This window comes from Ctenopharyngodon idella, chromosome 13 (genome assembly GCF_019924925.1).
Source record: "Ctenopharyngodon idella isolate HZGC_01 chromosome 13, HZGC01, whole genome shotgun sequence".
Classification (NCBI taxonomy): domain Eukaryota; kingdom Metazoa; phylum Chordata; class Actinopteri; order Cypriniformes; family Xenocyprididae; genus Ctenopharyngodon; species Ctenopharyngodon idella.
In genome coordinates, this window is record NC_067232.1 from 26,598,061 (window position 1) to 26,622,906 (window position 24,846).

Below are 24,846 nucleotides of genomic sequence, written 5' to 3' on the forward strand. Positions count from 1 at the left end.
TTACATGCATGGTAATTACTGCTATCAGAAAGTCACTTAATCCTCATGGATGAATTAGCTTCTTTTTTTGTCAGATCTTCTCTGACAACATCTATTGCTAATATAAAGTATTGTACACATTTGTCTAATGAAACTTTAAATATTAACCGTTTAAAGCCTGGAACAGTTTTTTGAACCTTTAGACAAAATTTGATATATCAGGCTTTTATGATTCATATAGTATGATATAGTGAGAATATAAAGGAAAAAACAGCTCAGTTTTATTCAGAGACCCAAAGTGAACAAAAATATGCAAATTAGTGCAGATGCTATTTATATGGACACATAGTAAGATGAAATTGTGATGCTTGTAATGTAAATCAATGAGATACTTATAACAGCATAGCAGATACTTACATAAAATGATATAAATATCAGCCTTCACTCTATATCTGCCAATAATATGTCTTAGTAAGATGATATTTAAATGCTTAGTTTGATTATCAAAGCTCTGTAGTTTTGAAACATATAATGCAGTGCAATACAATGATGATTGAGAGATGAACAAATAAACCTTCCTCAAAAGCCTGAGGATCATATTTGAGATTTTCCTAAAAATTATGTCCGGATAAACTAAAGTTCATCTTGAAATATTACTAACAATATCAAAGTTATTCTGATATTTAATTGATAAAAATCAGTGCAGATTTCACAGCAGAAAGACACGAGCTGAAGGAGGACGTTTGTACAATTATGCTAAAAGACTTTTACTTGATAAACCAGTCTATCAATCAGATGACAGAAGGACTGTAGGAGATTGTGTGCAAATATCATGTTGATCATTTAGAGGCCTGTAATAAATTTGATACAGTATGGTTTAATAATATTTTTTCATAAAGAAAATGAAGTATATGTTTTAGGAAAGTCAGCATTTTTTTTCCACTTTGATGTTGTTTTTTATGAAAATTAAACATATCCCCTTAATTTTTCATTAATGTAATCAAACAAATCTCACTGCCTGTTCATGCTGACAACTACGTGCTTTTATTTTAAAAAAAAATACAGAAAAAAACTGTTCTCCATGACGTCTTCAGGAACTGTATACCTGTAGATCTGCTTTTATCTCAACATGTGTGTGCATTTGTGTTTTTACAGGAAAGTTTAGCTGTAGTTTATGCCCCCAGCACGCCGTCTCTGTACACCATATATGAGCCAGTGATCCGTCTGAAGGGCCAGGCCAAGTCAGCGGTGGTTTCCCAGCGACCCTTCAGTGCCAAAGAGGTCCAGAGTTCCATCCTAGAGCCTCCTTTTCTCAAGACCATGATGCCCTGCAAAGCTCTTGGCCTACACAGCGCCCTGCACAAGATCGGTGGCACCGGCTCTTTTGTCTTCCTGTTTGCACGGGTACGTGTTTGTTTGCATATTTGTCACCAGTAGAGACCAGGAACGAACGGAATGGGTTCTTATGTCACTGCGCTTCTGTTTACTTCTGTTTACCTTCTGTTTTGTGTCGTTTTTGCTGATTCACAAAAACTCTGGTAAGTGTTTGCTGTGCTTTTTAATTTAAGCAATCAGTTTGAGAGGCTAAAGTACATCTGAAGTTTCAAAGTTTATGTGGTTAATAGGTAAAATTAGGTATCTTCAGGGTTTCCTTCATTTTCCAGAGCACATTTTTTGCTGGTAATCTGATAATACGCTGTTTCTCTCTCTCAGAGGGAAAAATTGGATTTTTGTTTTTGTCATGTTCTGGCCCAGGACGTTCTCTTGTACACTGTGTTCCCTCACATTATCCTTCAGAAATCTCTCAAATGACACCTCAAAGCCTCGCTTTTTATTTCTCTCATTCAGTCTGTCATGATAACAGAAATATGAATACAGAAGCAAATATTACTATTTTTAAACTAAAAAAAAATCATACTTACCCCAAACTTTTGAATGGTAGTATGTGTTAACCGTCTTGACCTATTTTTTTCTTTTTAATGAATGTACTATATATGTATAATGTTTTTTTTTTAATGTAATATTTTGTAATAGTTTATATTTATGGAATAGTTATGATCCATTTATTACATATTAACCACTTTTTGAGCATAGATTATATTAGATTATAAATTATTAGATTATAGATTAAATTTCCAATTTACTGTCTTAAATCTTGAATGCTTTGGAGCACAAACTGAAGTTTGGTCTCTTTTTAAAGATAACACAGATTATTGTTGAAGTGAAAAAAAAAAAGTGAAACTAAAAAAAAGTTATGGAAGTTTATTATTATGAAAAATGCACAAAAATACTATTTTTAAATTGTATATGATATATGTTTTTACTGTGAGGAAAATCAAAGCAAGTTGTGTTCCAAATTTGAGCTTTATATCTCAAAAAATGAGCTTTCAGTAAGTTTTTGTTGGGGCGCAGTACCAAACGTTTACCACTCGATGAAATTTGTTTCCCATTCATTTCCATTTTTGACCGCGAACAATGCAAGTGTGATTTTCTTCCCCCAGGACTATTTAAGCATTTGAATAATGTTCATGATTTTGTGTGTGTGTGTGTGTGTGTGTGTGTGTGTGTCTGTGTGTGTGTGTCTGTGTGTGTGTGTGTTCACATAGTGCCAAAACCTTTACCGAGCTTCGTACCGTTCCGATGAAATAAAAAAATTTTAAAAAAACAAAATGTAATTTTTTTTATGCATAATTCTGAGTCCGAAGATGTGAACAGCTCCGAGTAGAACGTCATGTGTTGTCATCTCATAATTATGGTTATTATGACATGCCGTGAACACAGTATGATTTCTGAAGGGTCATGTGGCACTGAATACTGGAGTAATGATGCTGAAAATTCACAGGAATAAATTACATTTTACAATATATTCACATAGAAAACAGCTATTTGAAATTATAATAATATTGTGTAATGTAATTGTATATTAACTTAATACTCATTTGAAAATCACATTAAAACCACTGGGATATTTACAATGCTGATTTCATGTATATTTACTAAATTTCTGCAGATAAATGGTGTTTATTTTTGACATTATCTAAATCATATATGTTGAACAACAACTCCTGATGGGTGAACCATGCTGAATGAGACCAAAATAAAAATAATTGAGGAGCAGTGCTAATTAAAAATAGCAACAGATGCTCAATCTTGGTACGATGCCAAATAACTGATATTTATTAATATATTAAAAAATTGAGTGCAGATGGATCTAGTTTATTTAGGTCGTTTAGTTTGGAGCAGCCGTCACTAATAATCATCTCACTGAAAGCGTTGTTTGCTCAGGCTTCCTCTGTTCTGTGTTATAACACTGTGACCCAGAATGTCAACATGAAAACGCATCCACAACTCACTTACATGACGTGTTTCATGCATACAGTGATTTTTGCACCATCTCAATCACATTGCATTTATGTTGCCTCTCTTTCTCTTGTCTTTTTTCATTGGTTCTTGTAGGTGGTGGAGTTGAGCAACTGTGAGAAAACACAAGCTCTGGCGCTGCAGCTTCTTCTGTCTCTGGTGAAAAACAATCAGCATCGCACCCATGAGATGGAGTGTTACCACGGTTATTCTATGATTCACCAGGTTCTCATCAAGCCCAAGTGCATTGTGGGATACCACATTCTAAAGGTGAGTTTTAGTGCATCAGATATAAATAATAAGTAAAAAAAAACATCTCTCTCTATAATGATCAATATTTTCATAATTAAATCGTTGTTTATGTAAAATTAAGCAGACTTGTGAATATCAAAATTTTTCTATTTTCTGTTGGCTTTTGGATTATTGCAGTAAATAAGCTCCGTGGCCAAAAGAAGTTTATGATTCTTACACCGTGTCCTAACCAGACGCGATGCGATAAGTTTCCAGCGGCGAGCAATTTAACTGTCCACACTAAACGCGACAATGAGAAGCGATAAAATCAATCAAAAACCACAGCCAATCAGAAGAGAGTGTGGGTGGGCTCTCTCAGCAAGAGCACAGCAGACACAATGAAATGGGCAAGTAAAAGTAAATATCATAAATATTACACCATTTGAACATTATTTAAAGTACATACGGAGTGACTGAAACAATCCTTGTCATAATAAAATACACTTGTTTGTTCACATTTAGTTGACAGTTTGAACGTTCTTGTGCCCATTTATTTATTTTCAAGATCTGAGGTGAATTAGCCAGTGTTGTTTTCATTACAGCTAAAAAGCTGGGAACACAGAACGATATTCAAACTCACATTAGACACTTTTAACATTAAATAAAGCACATAAACAGTACCTGATATTATCATTGCCATACTTCGTGTTGCCGCGATATCACGGAGAAATAGAAACCGTCTCTAAAATAGAATCGTCGCGTGTCGCCATCGCGGCTGGTTAGGACAAAACATGGAAAAGATACCTTTTATCGTGTGTCACGGCATCATGTCTGGTTAGGACACAGTGTTACACATTTTGTTAATAATCTTGAACTTTTACGAATTAAGTTTAAATACAGTAGTAAAAAGCAAAATGTAGGCTATAAGCGAACTACACCACGGTCGCACGACTTCAACAAAACATCTTTTGGTCTTTATTTATAGAACAATTTCCCTGAAAATTTTGAATTAGAATAATTTTGCATTGATTTGAATTACAATAAGTTGTGGAGTTATTATAAACACAACAAAGCTGTGAAAGCGACTAGTGAGTTTACTTGTTCAGGTGACGTTTAATGTCTTCTGAAAACCTCTGTAGTCCCATTTAGTCACTTGTTTACCTTTTTCAAAAGCTGTAAAAAAAAAAAAAAAAATCACAATGAAGTATTACTGATGTATTTAATGTTGTAGGGAAAAAACATGAAAATTTCTTGAGCTTGTTTTGTCCACCAACCTTATTTCAGGCCATGGATGAAGCTAAAGAGCGAAGCTATCAATGGTTAGCTAAACAAATGTATTTAAACACACACAATACACCATCACATTATCCCTGGGTAACTTTTGATTCACTATACGTTCCTGTTGTTTACACTTACGCGCCGATTGCCAACAAAACAGACATTTGAAGCAGTTTTACGCACCACCTGCGGTTCCGACTCATGACCGGGATCATTATCGCTGTGACCGCTCCATCTTTCAGTTTCAAATGATCTGTAAATCCAGCGTAGAACTGGGCCTTGTTTATAAATACATAAGCGCCAATCCTTAGGGCTCGAGCAGCCACGGAAAACACGAGATATTCTCCATTCATTTTAACCAATAAAAAAGTGATTGCAACTTTCAGAGATGACTTTATCCTTATTATGATAGTTAATTTAAGGCAGTTTCTATGGTTATTTTAATGACAAAGGTCGAGAGCGCATCAATGTAATGCGTGAGCACAAATCTCTCAGCACCTCTTAATGCTGGGTTCTTTGGGAAGCAAGGTTATCTTTCCCTCACAACCAAAAACACACTTCTTTGGTGACATTGTTGATTTCGTGGTCTAAAAACAAAGTGACAAATCTTTCTCGAGTGAGACCTGTGCAGCGCTGCCGATGGCTTCCGTAAAAAGAAGCGGAGCGCGTTGATGGGCTTGCTCTTGCTCTCGCTCTGGGTGATGTGTGCGTGTGCTCTTCCTGGAGAAGTGCCCCTACAAGGAAATCCGCACTTAATAAAAAAACCTTACAGGTTTTGGCCAAAAATATGTCATTCTTGCAGCACTTTATATCGCCTTGTTCAACAATCCTTAAACTCACACCAGTGCCACATTACTGTGTACTTGGCTGCTGTCGTACTGAACAGCACACCCTGCTGGCTTTCTCCGTTAATGCAGACTGACAGTGAGACTGTTTTGTCCCACTCTCAGTATATACTTGTTTTCCTCTGAAATACAGAGTATCACTGGAATTTTTTTCGCAAATGTGTATATCTGTGTGCGTGTGGTGTGATAGACATTGTTGGACGGCTGCTGTAGCGGGTCAATCCTGACGATTGGAGAAGATGGCCAGTTTCATCTGGATGCTGAATCCACTGTGGTGGTGCAAGATCTCAGACTGCTTTCTGAAATACTGCTGGACTGGAAGATATGGGCCAAAGCTCAGGTTCACACTTCCATCTAAATGAGAACATACCATAGAGTTTGGCAGTTTTTATATAGAGCTAATTTTAATGGCTGTATGTGTGTTTGTGATAGTGTGGCGTGTGGGAGACGCTGCTGACCGCTTTAGAGATCCTCATCCGAGTGCGTCATCCTCAGCAGATGTTCAACATTCGACAGCTTCTAAAGGCCCAGGTGGTTCATCGCTTCCTGCTCGCCTGCCAGGTGCTTCAGGTGAGATGTTTACAACACGGACAAACATGTGAGGTTAATGGAGGTCAAGTAGGTTTAGATTGTAAATTTTGAAATGTGGTCATGAGGCTTGCTTTCTGTCGGCTGTCTGTGAGTGTCAACTAGTAATGCTCTGACATTTCGGCAACCGAAAATATTCGGTCGAAAAAGAATTTTCAGTTTCAGCCAAAACAGTTTTGACCATCCAATAATCGCAATACGCTTTGTGTTTCTGTACAATTAAATTTCAGTGCATCATTAAAACCAACCTATGGTGAAATAGCAACCAATCGGTATTCACTATGCAATTGATATGAGAAAGAAGACCAATCATAGTTCAGTATGTGGGTCGTTTTGTAACATCATCGTTATTATTCTCATAGGAGCATCGGGATGAGTACCTGACCTCCATCCCACAAGAGGTCTGCCTCTCGTTTGTCAAAATCATCCAGGAGGTTTTGGGGTCGCCTCCAGACCTGGACCTGCTGCAGCTGGTTTATAATTTCCTGTTGGCCGTTCACCCCCCCACCAACACTTACGTGTGCCACACGCCCACCAGCTTCTACTTCTCTCTGCATATCGGTGAGCAGACATTTTGAAAAACCAGTATCTGATTGAGTTATTAAAGAAAAAATGTGCACAAAAAAAGATCATTCTGTCAAAAGAAGATGATTAGCAAAATGTTCAAGATGCTTCTGCCTTTGTGATTCACAGAAGAAGGAAAAATGATACAGGTTTTAGATGAGAAAATGATAGCAGAAGTATTTTTTCGGTCACCCCTTTAACCTTAATCGTAATCTTAATCTTAATAAAACTAAATGTAAGTGATTAAAACTAAAAACTAAATTGTTTCCATTATAGTCAGTACAAGAGCATTTTAGGTCATGCATGTTTTCTTGTTGTGGCATCAGATGGTAAGCTGTACCAGGAGAAGGTTCAGTCCATGATGTACCTGCGACACTCCAGCAGTGGAGGGAAATCAGCCTGCAGCTCTGTGGTTTCACTCTCTCCCTCCGTCTTCACCGAAATGCCCGCTGATGGTAACGCATCACTGCCACCCACTTCCCCCAAGACCAGAGGTCAACACCACCTCCAGTCACATTAAAGCAGCAGACTTATAATCATTAACTCCTGGCCATTTGCTGATGATAATGCACTTATTCATGAATCTGAAAAATATACACACAGACTCGTTTTGTCGCACTTTACAAGCATTATTCACTGAAAATATCCTTGTCTGGCTGTATTTCACTGCTGTGTCTTAAATTAAGCTTTGAAACGCATGACCTTTGACAAATACAAAATCAATCAGTCACATTTATTTGTATTGCACTTCGCGATTCTGACTTTATATCACGCAATTCTGACTTTATATCACGCAATTATGACTTTATATCATGCAATTCTGACTTTATAACGCGCAATTCCGACTTTATATCTCGCAATTCTGACTTTATATCTTTATATCATTCTTACTTTTTATTCTTACTCGCAGTTGTGACTTTATGTCTTGCAATTGCGAGGAAAAAAAGTCAGAATTGTGAGATAAAAAGACGCAAATATCTTTTTTTTTTTTTTTTTTATATCATGGCGGAAACGAGCTTTCATAGAAACATGTCATTGGTTGTACAAAAAGACAAAGTTCTTACTAAATTTTGTGTTTTTTTTTGTCCCACAGTACGCCACACTTCCTCCCCTGAGCATGGAGATGAAGATCTGACTCTGCGTCCTCCTAGCACAGGCCCCTCTCCACACTCTTCTCCAGCCCTGACGCCCCGTCTGACTCATGGGAGTGTGACCGGGAGCACAGAGCCTGAAGAAGGCACATCCCTAAGTACCCAGCAGGCCCTGGGCAGCACAGAGACCCTGAAGCGGGGCGGAGACGAGCAGCTCCTCAGCAGCTGCGAGTCAGCAAAGACCATTTGCGATTCTCAGATTGTAGGCGTTGATGAGGAGGGCAGCATCGTGGGAAACCGCACGCCCTCCATCAGTGTAGAGGAGGAGCATGACGGGCCAGTAGGCAGCCCGGTGGAGTCAGAGGACCATTTCGATTGGACCAGTGAGGAAGCGCCACGCCGACCTGACAGCCTGAAGGGAATCCAGTCCTTCCAGAGGAGCCACAGTAACCTGGCCAGTCTGGGTTTGGCTTTTCCTGCACAGAACGGCTCTCTGACTATCGCACGCTGGCCCACTGTAACTGACCGTGCCGCCCCACCAGATGACTGGGAAAGCTACACATACTCACCCGGTTATGACAGACACAGCAAGGCGGACTCCAGTAATGACAGGTATTACTTTATATTGTTACATACTAATTGTAGCCAGCAGTGTAAACTCGATGAAACAGAAGTAGCGACAGATCTTTTGTTTTGTATTGTGACGGAATATCGAAAAAGATATAATAGGGTTGGACCTGGTTCTATGCTTAAGTTTTTGATTGGATGTTAAGATGTGGGCGTGGCAGGGGTGGGGTTTAAGCAGACTAAATGATTGAAGAAGTCCTGCATAAGTCACCAGAAGAAGTCTGTCGTTTTCACTGCCATCATTAATATTTTTATTGGAAAAAAAAATGTCATTCTTACTTTTTATATTTATGGTTGTTGTGATAATTCAGTGTTATTTTAGTATCATTGATATACTATTATAGTTTTTGATAATATTTGGAATTAGATTTTATTTTTCTATTTTTTGTTTTTACTTTAAGTTAAAGTTTTAGTAAATTGTTTTTATTTTTATTTAAAATGTCTATATAGATTTTATTAATTTTTGTTTGTTTGTTTGGTTTTAGTTATTTTAGTACTTCAATTTAAACTAAATGAAAATGAGAAATATTTCCTTCTTTATATTTTCTTTTACTTTAGTTATTTTTAATGTTTTTAGTTTTAATAAATAATGACCTCATTAAACAAAAATCTGCAGTGACTGGCATTCCTGGAAATTTTATTTTTTAGGCTTTTTAAATGTCTCATATGAGCTTATCTGTGGCAATTAGGCATTTGAAGCCATATGGTGCTTGTGATGTGCTTCACAAATTAATTCCCTTGATAATATGATTTATATAACAAGATACCTAAAATCACATTTATTTCATGTAAAGCCATTTATAGGCATATCTTATGTATGAATTTCTGTAACTCAAACAGTAGATCATGGCACAAGGAACACTAAGGTTATGGGTTTGATTCCCAGGGAATGCATGAACTGATAAGATGTATAACTTTGGATAAAAGCATCTGCCAAATGCATAAATGTAAATGGCTATGCTTATAAACCCTAATAAATCTGCAAAATGTATAGCAAAATAGGTATACTTTTTTGTATATTTTTGTAGACATGATGATAACGCAGCCCTGATGTTTCAACTAAACTATCCCCTGCGAAGGCCTCCTTCTCTTTCCTTTCCCTATGTATAGATAAAACGTTATCAAAATCATTCTAGTTCGCATAGATCCGCGGACACAACTAATTTTTCTGTATTATGTGGACCAGACAAGTAATTTGGCAAATATCAATTTAAAAAAACAAAAAGACCAAGCTTCTGCGCACATACACACTCAAACACGCAAACCTATAGACTAAACAAGTAAATGAACGGCAAGAATGCATTAAAGGTATTCAGTTTTCAGTAGGAAAGATGTCATTTAAGCGGCCCCTAAATGTAATAATTAACAATTTTTACAACGGAAGTGATTCAATCAAAAACGAACTTTAGCTCTTTAGCGCTGCTGTAAATCCAAAACAATCTCTATCAGTTCATTTTCCTATTGTCACTGTGAAGCTGCTTTGAAACAATATGCATTGTGAAAAGCGCTATATAAATGAAGATGACTTGACTTGACTATATTCATGTCTCCAGTAAGAAAAACAACTTTGACAATAGGACAGCCCTAGAAATGGTAGTCCTAGTGTGCTTACTACTTATCTAGGGAGCAGAGTGAGACACTTCTGAAGCCTTTAGCCTTTTTTAAAATATTTTGTGTGATGTGTTTAGTTCTTCTAGAGGTGCGTAATATATCCAGGGAGTGCTTTTAAATTACACGCAATGAATAGCACTCTTTAATTATGCTAATTTATGCCACTGAGTTTTGGGGATGGATGACTAACATCAGCCTTCATTTATAAGTTGCATCATCTCTTTAATGTGCTCAAAAAATGTCTTTCTGGGTAATTGCCTCCTGTCTTCGTCATTGCTGTTCCTGTACTAAACACATATCCCATCTATAATCAGTTCAACTCATTAAATGCTAACAACTTTTAACTCCGAGATCCAATCCACAAACCATATTTTGGATTACACATGAGCTTTTCTTAGAGCTGTCATTAGTGCCGATGCCCGTCAAATACTGTTTTCCTTTTTGTTCATCAGTATGACTATTGTCTTATATAACAGTATGAGTAATTTTCTATTAATGTTTTTGTGACCAAAATATGTTTGTGTTTTGCTTGCTGAGCGTTTTGGTTAACAGGCTCTGAGTCACAGCCGAGGATATGACGTTTCTCCACTTCACAGAGATGATTCTTGTATGTGTTTTCTGATTGGTTCAGGTCCAGTGCAGAAGATTGTCTGGTTCTGATCTGCTGCGGTCTGTATGATCTGCTGAGAGGGGTTCTGCTTCTGCTGCCGGACCTCCTGTTGGAGGAGGTGATGGACAAACTGATCCAGCCGGAGGCTCTTCTCGTCCTGGTCAACCACTCTTCTCCTCTCATACAGCAGGGCGTCATGAAGGTCCGCTCACGTTTAGCTCATCTTTGAGTAGTTGACAAATTACTTTTTATCTCACAGTTCTGACTTTTTATCTCACAGTTCTGACTTTTTATCTCACAATTCTGACTTTTTATCTCACAATTCTGACTTTATAACTCACAATTCTGACTTTGTATCTCACAATTCTGACTATAACTCACAATTCTGACTTTATAACTCACAATTCTGACTTTATAACTCGCAATTCTGACTTTATATCTCGCAATTCTGACTTTATAACTTGCAATTCTGACTTTATATCTCGCAATTCTGACTTTATAACTCACAATTCTGACTTTGTATCTCACAATTCTGACTATAACTCACAATTCTGACTTTATAACTCACAATTCTGACTTTATAACTCGCAATTCTGACTTTATATCTCGCAATTCTGACTTTATAACTTGCAATTCTGACTTTATATCTCGCAATTCTGACTTTATAACTCAATTCTGACTTTATAACTCGCAATTCTGACTTTGTATCTCACAATTCTGACTTTATATCTCACAATTCTGACTTTATATCTCGCAATTCTGACTTTGTAACTCAATTCTGACTTTATAACTCGCAATTCTGACTTTGTATCTCACAATTCTGACTTTATAACTCGCAATTCTGACTTTGTATCTCGCAATTCTGACTTTATATCTTGCAATTCTGACTTTATTTCTCACAATTCTGACTTTATAACTCGCAATTCTGACTTTATATCTCACAATTCTGACTTTATTTCTCACAATTCTGACTATAACTCACAATTGTGTTTATATCTCGCAATTCTGAGAGAAAAAGTCAGAATTGTGAGATAAAAAGCCGCAATTACCTTTTTTTATTTTTTTATTTCATGGCAGAAACAAGCTTCCATGCATTTTGGTGTGACAAGTGAATTTTAAAAAATACAAATGTCTCAGTTTATATAGCTGCATGCACAATACTTATAATACAATAAACTATGCCGTGTAAAGTGGATTTAGATCACACTGCAATACATTTCAAGGTATTAAACTGTTTGGCTCATTGTTGCCAACAATTAGTTGTTGTTAATTGTAGCCAAAGATTCCCATGTGCAGCATCCACACAAATGAGTAAAACTTTAATTTAATTCATGCTTATTAAAGCTGAAAATCTCTTTCTGTAATGTGGACAGGACTGAATCAATAAACATGGTAGTACTTCCACATAAGCATTATAAAATGATTGAAACGTTGGTTAAACTCTCCCTTTTAACTTGAAAAATGTATTAATTATTTAATTTAAATAATTCACATTATTATTAATTGTTCAATTTTGAGGTTCTTAATCACAACATTTTCTGTAATCCATTTAAAAATGGATTTTGTGAGTCACTCCACAGAATCCAAGTAATTGTGACAAAATAGTGTGTTTTTTTTGTTTGTTTGTTTTTATATATATAAGATTTTAGGGGAATATGTCAATTTATGATGAGAAAATAGACCCCTAAATTAGATGATGGCAATATATTTGAATAGTATTTCTATCAACAGTTTGTTACTTTTTTGTGACTTGTCTTGACTTGACTTACTTTTTTGTATTTCATACAGTTCACGATGATGTCCATCACACTCAGTTTCCACTTTTTTTTTCTTGAAATTTGAGTAGAAAATTTAATGTTTGTGGAAAAGATTATGCTGTGCAAACAAATAATGAAAATATAAGATAAACTATTTTTTAGGACAGAAAATATTGACTTTTACTATCTCTATCTACAGAGCTATATTGTTTATCTCATCTGTTGCTGTGGCTTGTTTATTTAAGCTGATGTGAATATATTTGGTTAGTTGATTCACCTTTTTTATTGACCACTCTGAGCTGAAGATGGAGGAGTGCTTGGGCAATGGCTTCAATTTATTTATTTTTATGTATCTCATACATGCATGGATACATAAACATGTACTTTTATTCATGTAGCTCCTGGACGCCTACTTCAGCCGCGCTCAGAAAGAGCAGAAGGAGAAGTTCCTGAAGAATCATGGATTCTCACTGCTGGCCAATCAGCTGTTCCTGCACCAGGGTTCACAGGGCCTGCTGGAGTGTTTCCTGGAAATGCTGTTTGGCCGGCCGGTGGGGCTTGAGGAAGAGTGAGTATGAGAACAATCTAGAACTGAAGACATGACCAGCCTGTTAAGATGGGTTTGTGGGCTCATTATTAGCTCCAGAGTATAAAATTAGCTTACTGCCACACATGCCAAATTTATTGGCTATACATGTTTTTATTTATTTATTTATTTATTACTGAAAATGAAACATTTTATAATTTTCATTAAATAATATTATTATAAAATGATATATTATATTATAATATATATGCTGTGATATATTATTATTAAAATCCATTATATATATATATATATATACAATATTCATATATATTTAATGTGTTGTCATTAACTAAAAAAAAAAAAAAAAAAAATTACATTTAAACATTTAAAGAAATAAAATAAACATTAATTGAAATAATGATATTAAAAAAAAAACGTAAACTTATTTTATTTCAGTTAGTTGCCATGTATTGGCTGTAAAGGTTTTGTTTATTTATTTTACTGACAACGAAACAGTAATTGTTATTATTTATATTAAAAAAAATATTATAAAACTTTATATTACATTATAATATATTATATATGATATATTAAAATCATTTTATTCAAAAAAAAAAAATATATATATATATATATATATATATATATATATATATATATATATATATATATATATAATATTTCATTTTCATAATATTGCTATTAACTAAAAATATTTTTTAAAATTACATTTAAAAAAAATAAAATAAATGTTAATTGAAATAAAAAAATAACCAAAATGAAAATTAGAAATGTTGCCATGGGGACTTACTAAAATAAAATGAGTTTAAATTGAATCAATAAAATGGCTAAAATTACAACTGAATTAAAAATTAATAAAAACTAAATAGACCTATTAAAAAAAACAACATTATTAAAACATTACCTAAAATTAAAAAGAAAATATATAAATAAAAACAAATTCAACATATTAAAAAATACTATAACAGTATATTAATAATGCTAAAAATATTATAGATAGCTATATATAATTTCAGGTTTTTCTCTGCAAACAATATGTGGCAGGAGGAAGCATATTCAAGAAACTCCTGCATGATTTCTAAATGAAACTTTACCCAACAGCGCCCTTGTCAATACCAACCATTATTCTCTCTTCTCTCAGTCTGGATCTGGAGGATATGGAGAACATCTCCCCGTTCAGGAAGCGTTGTATCATCCCTGTGCTGGGTCTGCTGGAGAACTCTCTGTATGAGAACTCGCTGGTGCACAACGGCCTGTGTCTGCTGCTGCAGCTCCTCAACGCCTGCCCAAAGCTGGCCGACATCCTCCTGGACCATGGCTTACTCTACGTGCTCTTTAACACACTGTCCACCCTCAACGGCCTGGAAAATGGGTAATGTGCCTGAGTCAGAGTAGATGCCAAATTTAAAGTGGTGTCAGTGTTAGGGAAACTCTTTAAAACTAGTTTCCCAGCCTACGTGAGCATATTTTTCTAGGGCCCTATGATGTGAGTAACGTGGACGAAATCACAGAATCCAGTCATAAAAATGGAATTTATAGTGTAACATAGAATTTCATTGTAAATTTTGGATGAACAAATCAAAAGTAGCGCTGTACACTTATTCAAATGGCGATATGGACTAGTTTCTGTGAATATTAAAGCACAAAAAGACTCACCCCCATGTCGTCCAAGATGTTTTGGTCTTTCTTTCTTCAGTCGAAAAGAAATTAAGGTTTTTGAGAAAAACATTCCAGGATTTTTCTCCATATAGTGGACTTCAACAGGGACAAACAAGTTGAAGGTCCAAATGTCGATTTCAATGCAGCTTCAAAGAGCTCTACACGATCCCAGACGAGGAATAAGGGTCTTATCTAGTGAAACGATCGGTTATTTAAAAAATAATAATAATAAATAAATAAATATATATACTTATTAACCACAAATGCTCATCTTGCGCATCTTGCGTGGCGCATCGCAGAGCAGTGCAAGACGAGCATTTGTGGTTAAAAAGTATATCATTTTTATTTTTATTTTAGAAAATGACTGATGGTTTCTCTAGATAAGGCCCTTATTCCTTGTCTGGGATCATGTAGAGCTCTTTGAAGCTGCACTGAAACTGACATTCGGACCTTCAACCCGTTGAACCCCAGTGAAGTCCACTATATGGAGAAAAATCCTGGAATGTTTTCCTCAAAAACCGTAATTTCTTTTCGACTGAAGAAAGAAAGACATGAACATCTTGGATGACATGGGGGTGAGTAAATTATCAGGAAATTTTAATTCAGAAGTGAACTAATCCTTTAAAGTTTTAATAAAGTGTTGTTAAATTGTAAGTTTCATGGTTTCAATAAATTAGGCATGGTTTTTGATTACTAAGATTTAATTTAACCATTAAAACAGAATCCAAAAATAAAAAACAATCAAAAGGATTTCATTGGACCCTGCTTCTCTAATATTAAAGATTATGCATAACTAAGTGAACTCTTTCTTGATGTCGTTGGCTCTGTAGGATTCCTCCGAATGACTACAAACTGGTGGTGTGTGACATTCAGCAGCTGTTGGTGGCCGTCACCATTCACTCCTGCAGCTCCTCGGGGTCTCAGTACTTCCGCATCATCGAAGACCTGATCACCCTGTTGGGCTACATGCAAACCAGCAAAGTTCGGCGCACACAGGGTAAAGAAAACAGCTACTTTTGTCTGACAGTGATGCAGTATGTGACGTGTCATTCGAATGTAATGGGAAATACTCTGTTGTATTTTCATCTTTCAGAAATGGCCCTGGCCCTGCAGTTCCGCGTGATCCAGGCAGCCATTGATTTCATTAAGACCACGGCCAATCAGGACCCTCAGAAATCCAGCAGCTATGTGCACGTCCCCACCTCGCCACATCACGCTCTACAGCAGAAACGCAAAAGCATCGCAGGTGAGACAGTTTAGAGGTGAAAGGGTGTTTTTTAGGGATGCACTGAAATGAAAATTCTGGGCCGGAACCAAAAATTGAGGATGCACTTGAAAACTGAAAATAAACAAATAAATTAATAATCAATTAATTATTCAAACTTATTTTCATAATCAACACTCAGATAGCTAAAACTGAGTTTAAATTGCACATAAGGTGTTTTTATATCAACTTTTTAAGAACAGAATTGTTTCTACTCCAGTTTAAAGGGTCTCAATTAAATATGTGCAGTTTCACATGGTTAGTGCAAATGGTCACATGACCAGAGCCATTTAATTCTTGTTTGCACCATCAGTAGATGATGGCTGTATCAAAGCTCCAAAACAAAAGGTTGGTTAAGCATGTTAACATAAAGATATGACAAAGATTTTTGGTACACATTATCTTTAAGATGTCTAGTATTAATATATGAATTCATAATTATTCCGTTTTGTCGAGTGTGGTCATAGAATAGCAACAAAATACAGTGAATGAACTATCCAATTGCAGTTGTTAGGGAAGGCTGAACTAAAATGTCGCAATGACAAAGTGAATATTGCACTAAATTAAAAGGTCAAATGTTACAAATAAGTGACAGTATTGATGTTTTAAATACTGGTTACACTAATATAACAATGTTACAATAAAGTAACATTTTTGAAATTCGTTGATAGATGTATTTTTATTTATTTTTTTGTCTTTTATCTCAGTATTCCTATAAGTGTTGTATAAGGGTTTTTATGTATAATATAAACCCTAAAATGTGATGAAACAGAGTTTAAAATGTGTTAATAACTGGGCTGATATAGCCTATATACACATTATCCCACCGACCATAAAACATAGTTTTTCACACACTTTTCAATAAAAATTTCAAAACATAATTATTGATTATTTCAAGGGGTTACTAATGACACATCATTTGGATATTTTCATGTCTGGGAAATATGTGGGATTAAACAGGTTAAACATCTGTTTCGGTCACTGATTTCGGCCCTCCAAAACTGAAAATAGCTGTTTCGGCCAAAAATTTCGGGAGCCGAAATTTTGGTGCATCCCTAGTATTTTTCATGTTCACGTGATTGTATGGGTTTGCATTTAAAGTGATAGTTTACCCTAAAATGAAACTTTTGTCATTGTTCACTCATGGTTGTTTTAGTATTATTAATAAACTATTAACTAAAGTTTTTATATTTTACATTTTAGTAATTTAGTTGTGTGTTTTTTTTTTTGTTGTATATATTATTATATTATGTTTTTATTTCAGTGTTTGTTATTTTAGTTCAACTAAGTTAAACTAAATGAAAATGAGAAATGTTCCCTTTGAAAGTAGCTGAAATAAAATAAGTTTACTTTTTTTATATATATATTTTACTTTATTTCAGTTATCATTTATTTTATTTCAAGTAATGTATGTATTTTGATGGTTTTAGTTAATGATAATAACCCTGTTCCCTGTATTTTTTAAAAATCTTGTCAAATATCCATGCTGCTCTTTTTGAGTGATCTGTTTCTTTAATTTCCATATCCATATGTCTTAACCATCAGCCCTGGATGTCACGCTTGATTGTTCATGTGTTTTTGTTGTATTATCACCTCCCCTCACACTCCCAAGGTTCAATGGGGCTGAAAGACTCCATAATTCCCCGTATTCCCCGGCAGCACTACTGCTCATACGGGCTGATTCCTCTACCCTCCCCGTTCAGCTTCCTGTCCCAGGATTCCCCCCTCCCTTCCCCTACCGGAGCAAACTCCTACATGTTCCCCTCAGATGCAGGTAGCCATCGACCCCATTCGCACAAATGGGCGACAACATCCTGGCTCTCTCAGGGATGTTGGCCGTGTGCAGTGAACTGATTAAATCTTGTCTACTGCTCATCCGCCCAGTGTTCTGAACTACTGGTGCCTGTGTGTGCATTAACATGAATGAACCAATCTGTTTATCATTCTCATTCTCTCTCATTTACACCTGGCATTAACGTCCATCTAGGATGATAAAAAAAAAACTTTTATTCAGCAAGGATACATTAAATTGATCAAAAGTGACAGTAAAGACATTTATAATGCTACAAAAGATTTCTGTTTCAAATAAATGCTGATCTTTTGAACTTTCTAGCTAGGATGCATGTTACATGTCAGGTGTAAATGACAACCTGCCTTGTCTAACCTCTTAGCATCACTCAAGGTTGTTTTTAATACCTTCATCTGTCTGTCTGTCTGTCTGTCTATGTATTTATGAGGTGGTGAGATACTGATACTAAGATCCTCTGCTCTTCACACAGTTTCTTTTTTTGTTGTTGTTCACTACATGCTTGTTTTGATCAGGTCGAAGGCGGTTCACGCTGGCCCAGTCGGACTCGTTGCTGACGCGAATGCGCTCCGTAGCCAGTGATGAACTTACCCAGATGATGCAGCGCAGGATGAGCCAAGAAAACCCCATCAGAGCCAGCGAGACGGAGCTGGTACAACGACTACAGAGACTCGTGGTTCTGGCCGTTAACAGACTCATCTATCAAGGTACATACAAACATCTGCTCATTGAAAGTTACTTCAAAGAATACGGTATTACCATGGTACTTTTTTGTTAGTGATAACAAGAAACAGTCCATGTAGGCTGAATAAATAACAGTTTGTCATTACTCTTCAGACATCAACCATGATTTCTTTGACCTCCTGAACTTCCCTGAGTCTCCTGATCACTCGATGTCCATGCCGTTATCTGGCGAACAGACGTCCGAGGAGAACGGCTCCACACCTTCCACCCCGCTCCCGCCGGGCAACACGAAGAGCTTCAGCAAAGACATTCTCAAACTAATGATGGAGGGCATAAAGATCAGCTTGGTAAGTCACTTACAGTAGATGTCAGTGTTTCTTAAAGTCATCATGAAATCAAATGATCCTTTTTTGTTTGTTACTGGTTATATTTTTGGTATTCAGTGCACATTGTTCCAGAGAAATTTTAGATTGGCCTTTGGTCACCACCATTATCTTTAAATTATCTTCGTTTAAGGGCCTTTCTATATAAATATTGTTATCATTTTTGGGCCTTTCTACCACCATCATGCCTTCCATGTCAAACTACAATGAATATTAACATATTTTTATATTTTATTATTAACATAACATATTTTACTGGACTGCAGTGTTTTTAATGTAAATAGAAAACGGTTTTATTCAGAGATGTGTTTAACTGATGTATTTAAAAAAAAAAGTATCACCTGAATATATTTTATAATTTCGATCTTGTATTAATCTGAAATGTCTTCCAAATTTTTTTTGTTAATTGTATGAATTTTGTTGTTTACTTGCCATGAAAATAACCTTTTTGACATGGCTTAAATAAATAAATGGAGGCCATTCTTTCTAAATATTGTTATATTTAATTATTTATGATTAATGTGATTAATTAATCGGTGTATAGTGCAACTATACTATATATATATATATATAATATTTATATTTTAAAAAATATTAATAAACTGCAATATTTACAGATATACATTTTTAGTTTATCTTTACTAATATATAGCAATATATATTTTATTTTAGGTAATGTTTATTTTATTTCAAGTAATGAATATGTTTTTTATGGTTTTAGTTAATGAATTTTATAGTTTTAGTTTAGTTTAGAATCCTGGTCTGTTGACATGGTCTTTTCAAAAGACTTGTGTGCATGTGATAAATGCATAGTTATATGTTAGTGTTATATCTTTCTATTGTCTCTCACTGGTCCTGCGTTCACTAACATTGTGAGTTTGTATGATGGTTTACCTCCTCAGGGCAGCACCGGTCGTGGCGGCGCCCCTCGCCAGCAGTGGAGGCGAATCCTCTGGTCCTGTCGTGACACGTTCAGGGTTCAGATCGGCCGCATACTGGTGCACACGCTCAGCCCCGCGGTTCCTCTGGAGGACAGGAGGGAGGCGCTAGAGTTTGTCCACGAGCAGAGCTACTCTGAGATCCTCAGAGAAAGCCTCAGTCCCGGCCTTGAGGTGAGGACAATAAACACATCATGAGATTGACACGCCGATATGTTGACAGAAATGGCTTTTTGTTTTTACATGCCGACCAGAGACTGTGTGACATTTTGCTTTGGTTATTTGCTGACAGTTTTCAGATTAGTGTTTCCAATCAAAGGACAACACACATGCACACTTCCTCTATTGGGAGGAAAAAAAAAAGTGACATTTCACTGGGCTGATTTTGCACATGCAGCGCTGCCACAGCTCTCCTCTGTCATACAGTAAATAACCCACAGAAACATCTTCACTGTTTCCATAGCAGCAGTGCCATCCTCTCACTAGTGCTGTATTCAGTCCTCCACCACTGCTGCTTTCTCCATTATACTGTAGACTGGCAAAAAAAAAAAAAAAAAAAAAAAAGATCGTTAACCCTCAGAGACCCAGCAGAATTGCAAATCTTGCATAAAGTATTTAAATAACACCTAATTTTGTGCAAATGTGGATAAAAACTTCACATAACAGAAATTTACCACAACAGTTTTAGTGGGGAAAAAATTGTATAATAACTGCCACAACTTACAAAAGTTCTGAAATGTCACCAGTCAGCTGACACAATTCGTAACACTTTTGGAACAAATGTGTCTTTTTAAAAAGCAAGTATTTTCATATTATTTCTACATGCCCTTACAATTTGAATGTGCATAAATTTGAGACCATTTTCCTGAGTGTAGCATTTTAATGGCATTAAAATGACTACATTATATTTAAAGGTGACCTATAATGCCCCTTTCACAAGATGTAATATAAGTCTCTGGTGTCTCCAGAATGTGTCTGTGAAGTTTCAGCTCAAAATACCCCACAGATCATTTATTATAGCTTGTCAAATTTGCCCCTATTTGGGTGTGAGCAAAAACACACAGTTTTTGTGTGTGTCCCTTTAAATGCAAATGAGCTGCTGCTCCCGGCCCCCTTTCCAGAAGAGGGCGGAGCTTTAACAGCTCGCGCTTCGGTTGCTCAACAAACAACAAAGCTGGAGAATCTCACGCAGACACAATGACGATTGTTTCTGAATGGTTAGTGGATAAATTTATGTAGTTGCTGAAATTTATGAATAACCGACATGCGTGAGGATTCTGTCCTTTTTAGGGTCGCATCTTCCTGTTTTTGGTTTGTTTACATGTCTTTGGTCCGTGTTGCATTCATATATCTTTCAAACCGCACCAGAGTTCGTTTGGAAGCAGACCAAGACCCATCTTTTCAGCGGTCTTTGCTTGGTTGATCAATATGTGTTTTTAATAGCCGATAATGGAGGGTGACCCGAAATAATATTGATAATATTGTAAATGGATGTAGTGCTAATACTACTAATCATAATTCCTCAAAAGACAGGTTCCTCTAATCATTCCTGTTTGTGTTGTGCTTGTGTTTATTATCAGCACGGGCCCAAGCTGGCTCTGTATCTGTACGAGCTGTTACACGATCACAAAGACGCCCTGAGCAAAGAAGAGCAGGCGGCTGCCAACACCTTCATGACAGCGCTGAAACTCTGTGGCCACCGATGCATCCCACCGAGCGCTCCAGCCAAACCGGACCTCCTGAAAGCCATCAAAGAGGTGTGCATGTCCAAACACACTCTACGAGGTCATAAGTTTACACAGTAGTGTAGCAAATGTGTACCTCAAATGCAATGTTAGTCGCTTTGGATAAAAGCATCTTCCAAATGCATAAATGTAAATGTATGTAGAACCAGAGCAAACACCAAGGACAAATAATAACTCATGTATTCTTTTCTTAGTCTTTTGCTTTTACTTGCTGAGGTTGATTGTACTGTTTCCCTATTCCTTATCAAGGAGCAACTGAAATATGAGTCAGAGGCAAGAACCAGCAAAGGAGCCTGGGAAAAAAAGCTGGCCAACACGCAGAGGAGGTGAGCGCTCTGAGAAAAACACAAAAATGTCAAAATGATGCATATGCATGCACTTCTTAGCAGTTTTTCTGTTCTCCATTTCAGCTTGTTGCAGAGGCTGGATGGGAAGTCGAAGGACATCTCGAAAATTGCCGCTGACATCACTCAGAACGTGTCTCTCAGGCAGGGAATGGAGCGGAAGAAGGTCATGCAGCACATCAGAGGCCTTTACAAGACCGACCTGAGCGCCAGCCGCCACTGGCAGGAGCTCGTGCAGCAGCTCACTCACGACCGGTCAGCATCGCTCACTAGAAACAACAAAAATAGTTCATGTCATCATTTACTTGTCCTCATGTTGTTCCAAACATGTACAATGTTATTTTTTTCCCCCATTGAACAGGGCAGTGTGGTACGATCAGTCATCTTACCCCACTTCCTGGCAGCTAGATCCCACCGAGGGACCCAACCGAGAGCGGAGACGCCTCCAGCGCTGCTACCTGACCATCCCTAACAAATATCTGCTCAAAGACCGTCGCAAGCTAGATGGTGAGCTTCCTCCCCTCTGACTGGAGCTGAAGAAAGAACTTTACATCAGCTTATAATATATTATTTTATAGATTACCTAGAAAGTTTCTTTGTATTTTCATGGTGCAGTTTATTTACTCATAGCATAAACAAATGAACATGTCTAGGTCATTTTTCACCCCAAGTAAGTAAATTTAATAAGTAGGTAAATAAATATATAAGAAAATTAGTATATAAGTAAAATTGGGAACTAAATTAATAAGTAAATAAGTATATCAGTAGAATTAGTAAGTAAATAAGTATAAGTAAATAAATAATTTAATAAGTAAGTAAATAAATAAGAAAATTAGTATAGAAGTAAAATTTGGAAAACTAAATTAGAAAATTAATAAGTAAATAATAAATAAATACTTAAATAAGTATATCAATAGAATTAGTAAATAAATAAATAAGTACAAGTAAATAAATAATTTAATAAGTAAATAAATAAGACAATTAGTATAGAAGTAAAATTGGGAACTAAATTAGTAAATTAATAAGTAAATAATAATAATAAATATGTAAATAAGTATATCAGTAGAATTAGTAAGTAAATAAATAAGTCATTTAATAAGTTAGTAAATAAGAAAATTAGTATATAAGTAAAATTGAGACCTAAATTAGTAAGTAAATAATAATAATAATAATAAATATGTAAATACGTATATCAATTAGTAAGTAAATAAATAAATAAGTATAAGTAAATAATAAGTAAGTAAATACATAAAAAATTAGTATATAATTAAAATTGGGACTAAATTAGTAAGTAAATTAAATAAATAAGTATATCAGTAAAATTAGTAAGTAAATAAGTACAAGTAAATAAATAATTTAATAAGTAAGTAAATAAATAAGAAAATAAGTATATAAGTAAAATTGGGAACTAAATTGGTAAGTAAATTAATAAGTAAACAATAATAAGTAAATAAGTAATTTAATAAGTAAGTAAATAAATAAGAAAATTAGTATACAAGTAAAATTGGGAGCTAAATTAGTAAGTAAATTAGTAAATTAATAAGTAAATAAGTATATCAGTAAAATGAGTAAATAAATAAGTATAATTACATGAGAAATTTATTAAGTAAACAAACAAGGATAAGTAAATAAATAATAATAATAAATAAATATTTAAATAAGTACATCAGTAAAATTAGTAAGTAAATAAATAAGTAAATAATTGAATAAGTAAACAAACAAATATAAGTAAATTAATAAGTAAAGAAAATTAGTATATAAATAAGTAGGTATAAGTAAATTAATAAGTCAAAAATAAATAAATTAATTAATTATTTTTTTGGACTTTGGGATAAAATGTGACCTGAGCATTTTTTCTAGATGACCAAATGAGTATGACACTAAAAAAAATATACCAAAACCTGTAATATGATTGATCAGCTGATGGATTGATCTCATGCATGTGGTTTGCCTGTCACAGAAGCCGTCAAGGCTCCACTAGCCTTCCTGTTTGAGGACAAGGCTTACTCCTCTTCTTCCATAGTGAAGGACAAAGCCACCAGTGAGCCCATCAGGTACTCACACAACACCCGTCTCACTCCACACTGAGGTTTGATCCCCAGAGCCACAGTGCAGAATTTCAAATACTTAAAAAAAACATTTTCTGTTCTGATTTAGGTTCACGAGAAGGTGCATAAGTGTGGCGCCCTCTAGAGAGACGGCAGGAGAGCTATTGCTGGGTAAGACTCGTCCGCCCTCTCTGTTCTAAACCTCCATCACATGATTCTTGTGTTGGCTGTTAAGTGACCGCTAAAATGATCTGTTGTGTTTTATGGGTCTGCAGGAAAATCTGGGATGTACTTTGTGGAGGATAATGTTGCTGAGACGCTTGATAATCAAGTATGTGCTTTTTCTAAACGTCAGGAAGTATATCCAGTACTATGTAATAGTAGAAATGTTTTTCATGAACAAATATGATCTTTTTTTTCAAGTTCCAAATAAAAAGAGAAAATAAATTTTAAAGTATTTCATTTACTAATTTATTCAAAAATATGCTTTACCTTTAGTATTATTATTTTTATGATTATTATTATTTAAGCTAGTCTATTATAGTATGAGTATTAGTTTTAGTTAACAATAATAACCCTGATCTAAACCAATTTTCAGTATTTTCCAGCAACTAAATAATGCTACTTTTATGATGATATATAAAAGTTTGGTCATTCCACCCACCGCTAATAGATGTTATGAGACGTTCGTGTGTTTTAGAGGTTCATAATGTGTCCTTTCACCAGAGTCCTCATGGAGAGACGGAACCGGCCTCCTTCTCCTGGACGTATGAGGAGATCAAGGAGGTTCACAAGCGCTGGTGGCAGCTCAGAGATAATGCTATGGAGATCTTCCTTACCAACGGCAGGACGCTGCTGCTCGCGTTTGATACCACCAAGGTAA

The 24,846-nt window shown here is 35.5% G+C and overlaps 1 protein-coding gene across 4 annotated transcripts in view; it reads left to right on the forward strand.

Moving 5' to 3' along the window:
• lyst (lysosomal trafficking regulator) overlaps window positions 1–24,846 on the forward strand; it is a 94,161-nt gene that overhangs the window by 50,494 nt on the left and 18,821 nt on the right. For 3 of the 4 annotated variants that reach the window (XM_051918046.1, XM_051918048.1, XM_051918049.1), the window contains 24 exons: window positions 1,135–1,383; window positions 3,436–3,609; window positions 5,884–6,033; window positions 6,126–6,263; window positions 6,644–6,842; window positions 7,172–7,300; window positions 7,939–8,548; window positions 10,806–10,986; window positions 12,940–13,109; window positions 14,233–14,463; window positions 15,581–15,747; window positions 15,844–15,996; window positions 17,627–17,788; window positions 18,337–18,528; window positions 18,659–18,852; window positions 19,791–20,000; window positions 21,407–21,583; window positions 21,821–21,897; window positions 21,982–22,170; window positions 22,277–22,422; window positions 23,876–23,969; window positions 24,073–24,134; window positions 24,239–24,294; window positions 24,690–24,842. In XM_051918046.1, the coding sequence (XP_051774006.1) occupies window positions 1,135–1,383; window positions 3,436–3,609; window positions 5,884–6,033; window positions 6,126–6,263; window positions 6,644–6,842; window positions 7,172–7,300; window positions 7,939–8,548; window positions 10,806–10,986; window positions 12,940–13,109; window positions 14,233–14,463; window positions 15,581–15,747; window positions 15,844–15,996; window positions 17,627–17,788; window positions 18,337–18,528; window positions 18,659–18,852; window positions 19,791–20,000; window positions 21,407–21,583; window positions 21,821–21,897; window positions 21,982–22,170; window positions 22,277–22,422; window positions 23,876–23,969; window positions 24,073–24,134; window positions 24,239–24,294; window positions 24,690–24,842 (4,263 nt within the window). The remainder of the gene's footprint in view (window positions 1–1,134; window positions 1,384–3,435; window positions 3,610–5,883; window positions 6,034–6,125; window positions 6,264–6,643; window positions 6,843–7,171; window positions 7,301–7,938; window positions 8,549–10,805; window positions 10,987–12,939; window positions 13,110–14,232; window positions 14,464–15,580; window positions 15,748–15,843; window positions 15,997–17,626; window positions 17,789–18,336; window positions 18,529–18,658; window positions 18,853–19,790; window positions 20,001–21,406; window positions 21,584–21,820; window positions 21,898–21,981; window positions 22,171–22,276; window positions 22,423–23,875; window positions 23,970–24,072; window positions 24,135–24,238; window positions 24,295–24,689; window positions 24,843–24,846) is intronic. The other variant, XM_051918047.1, reaches the window with a different exon arrangement.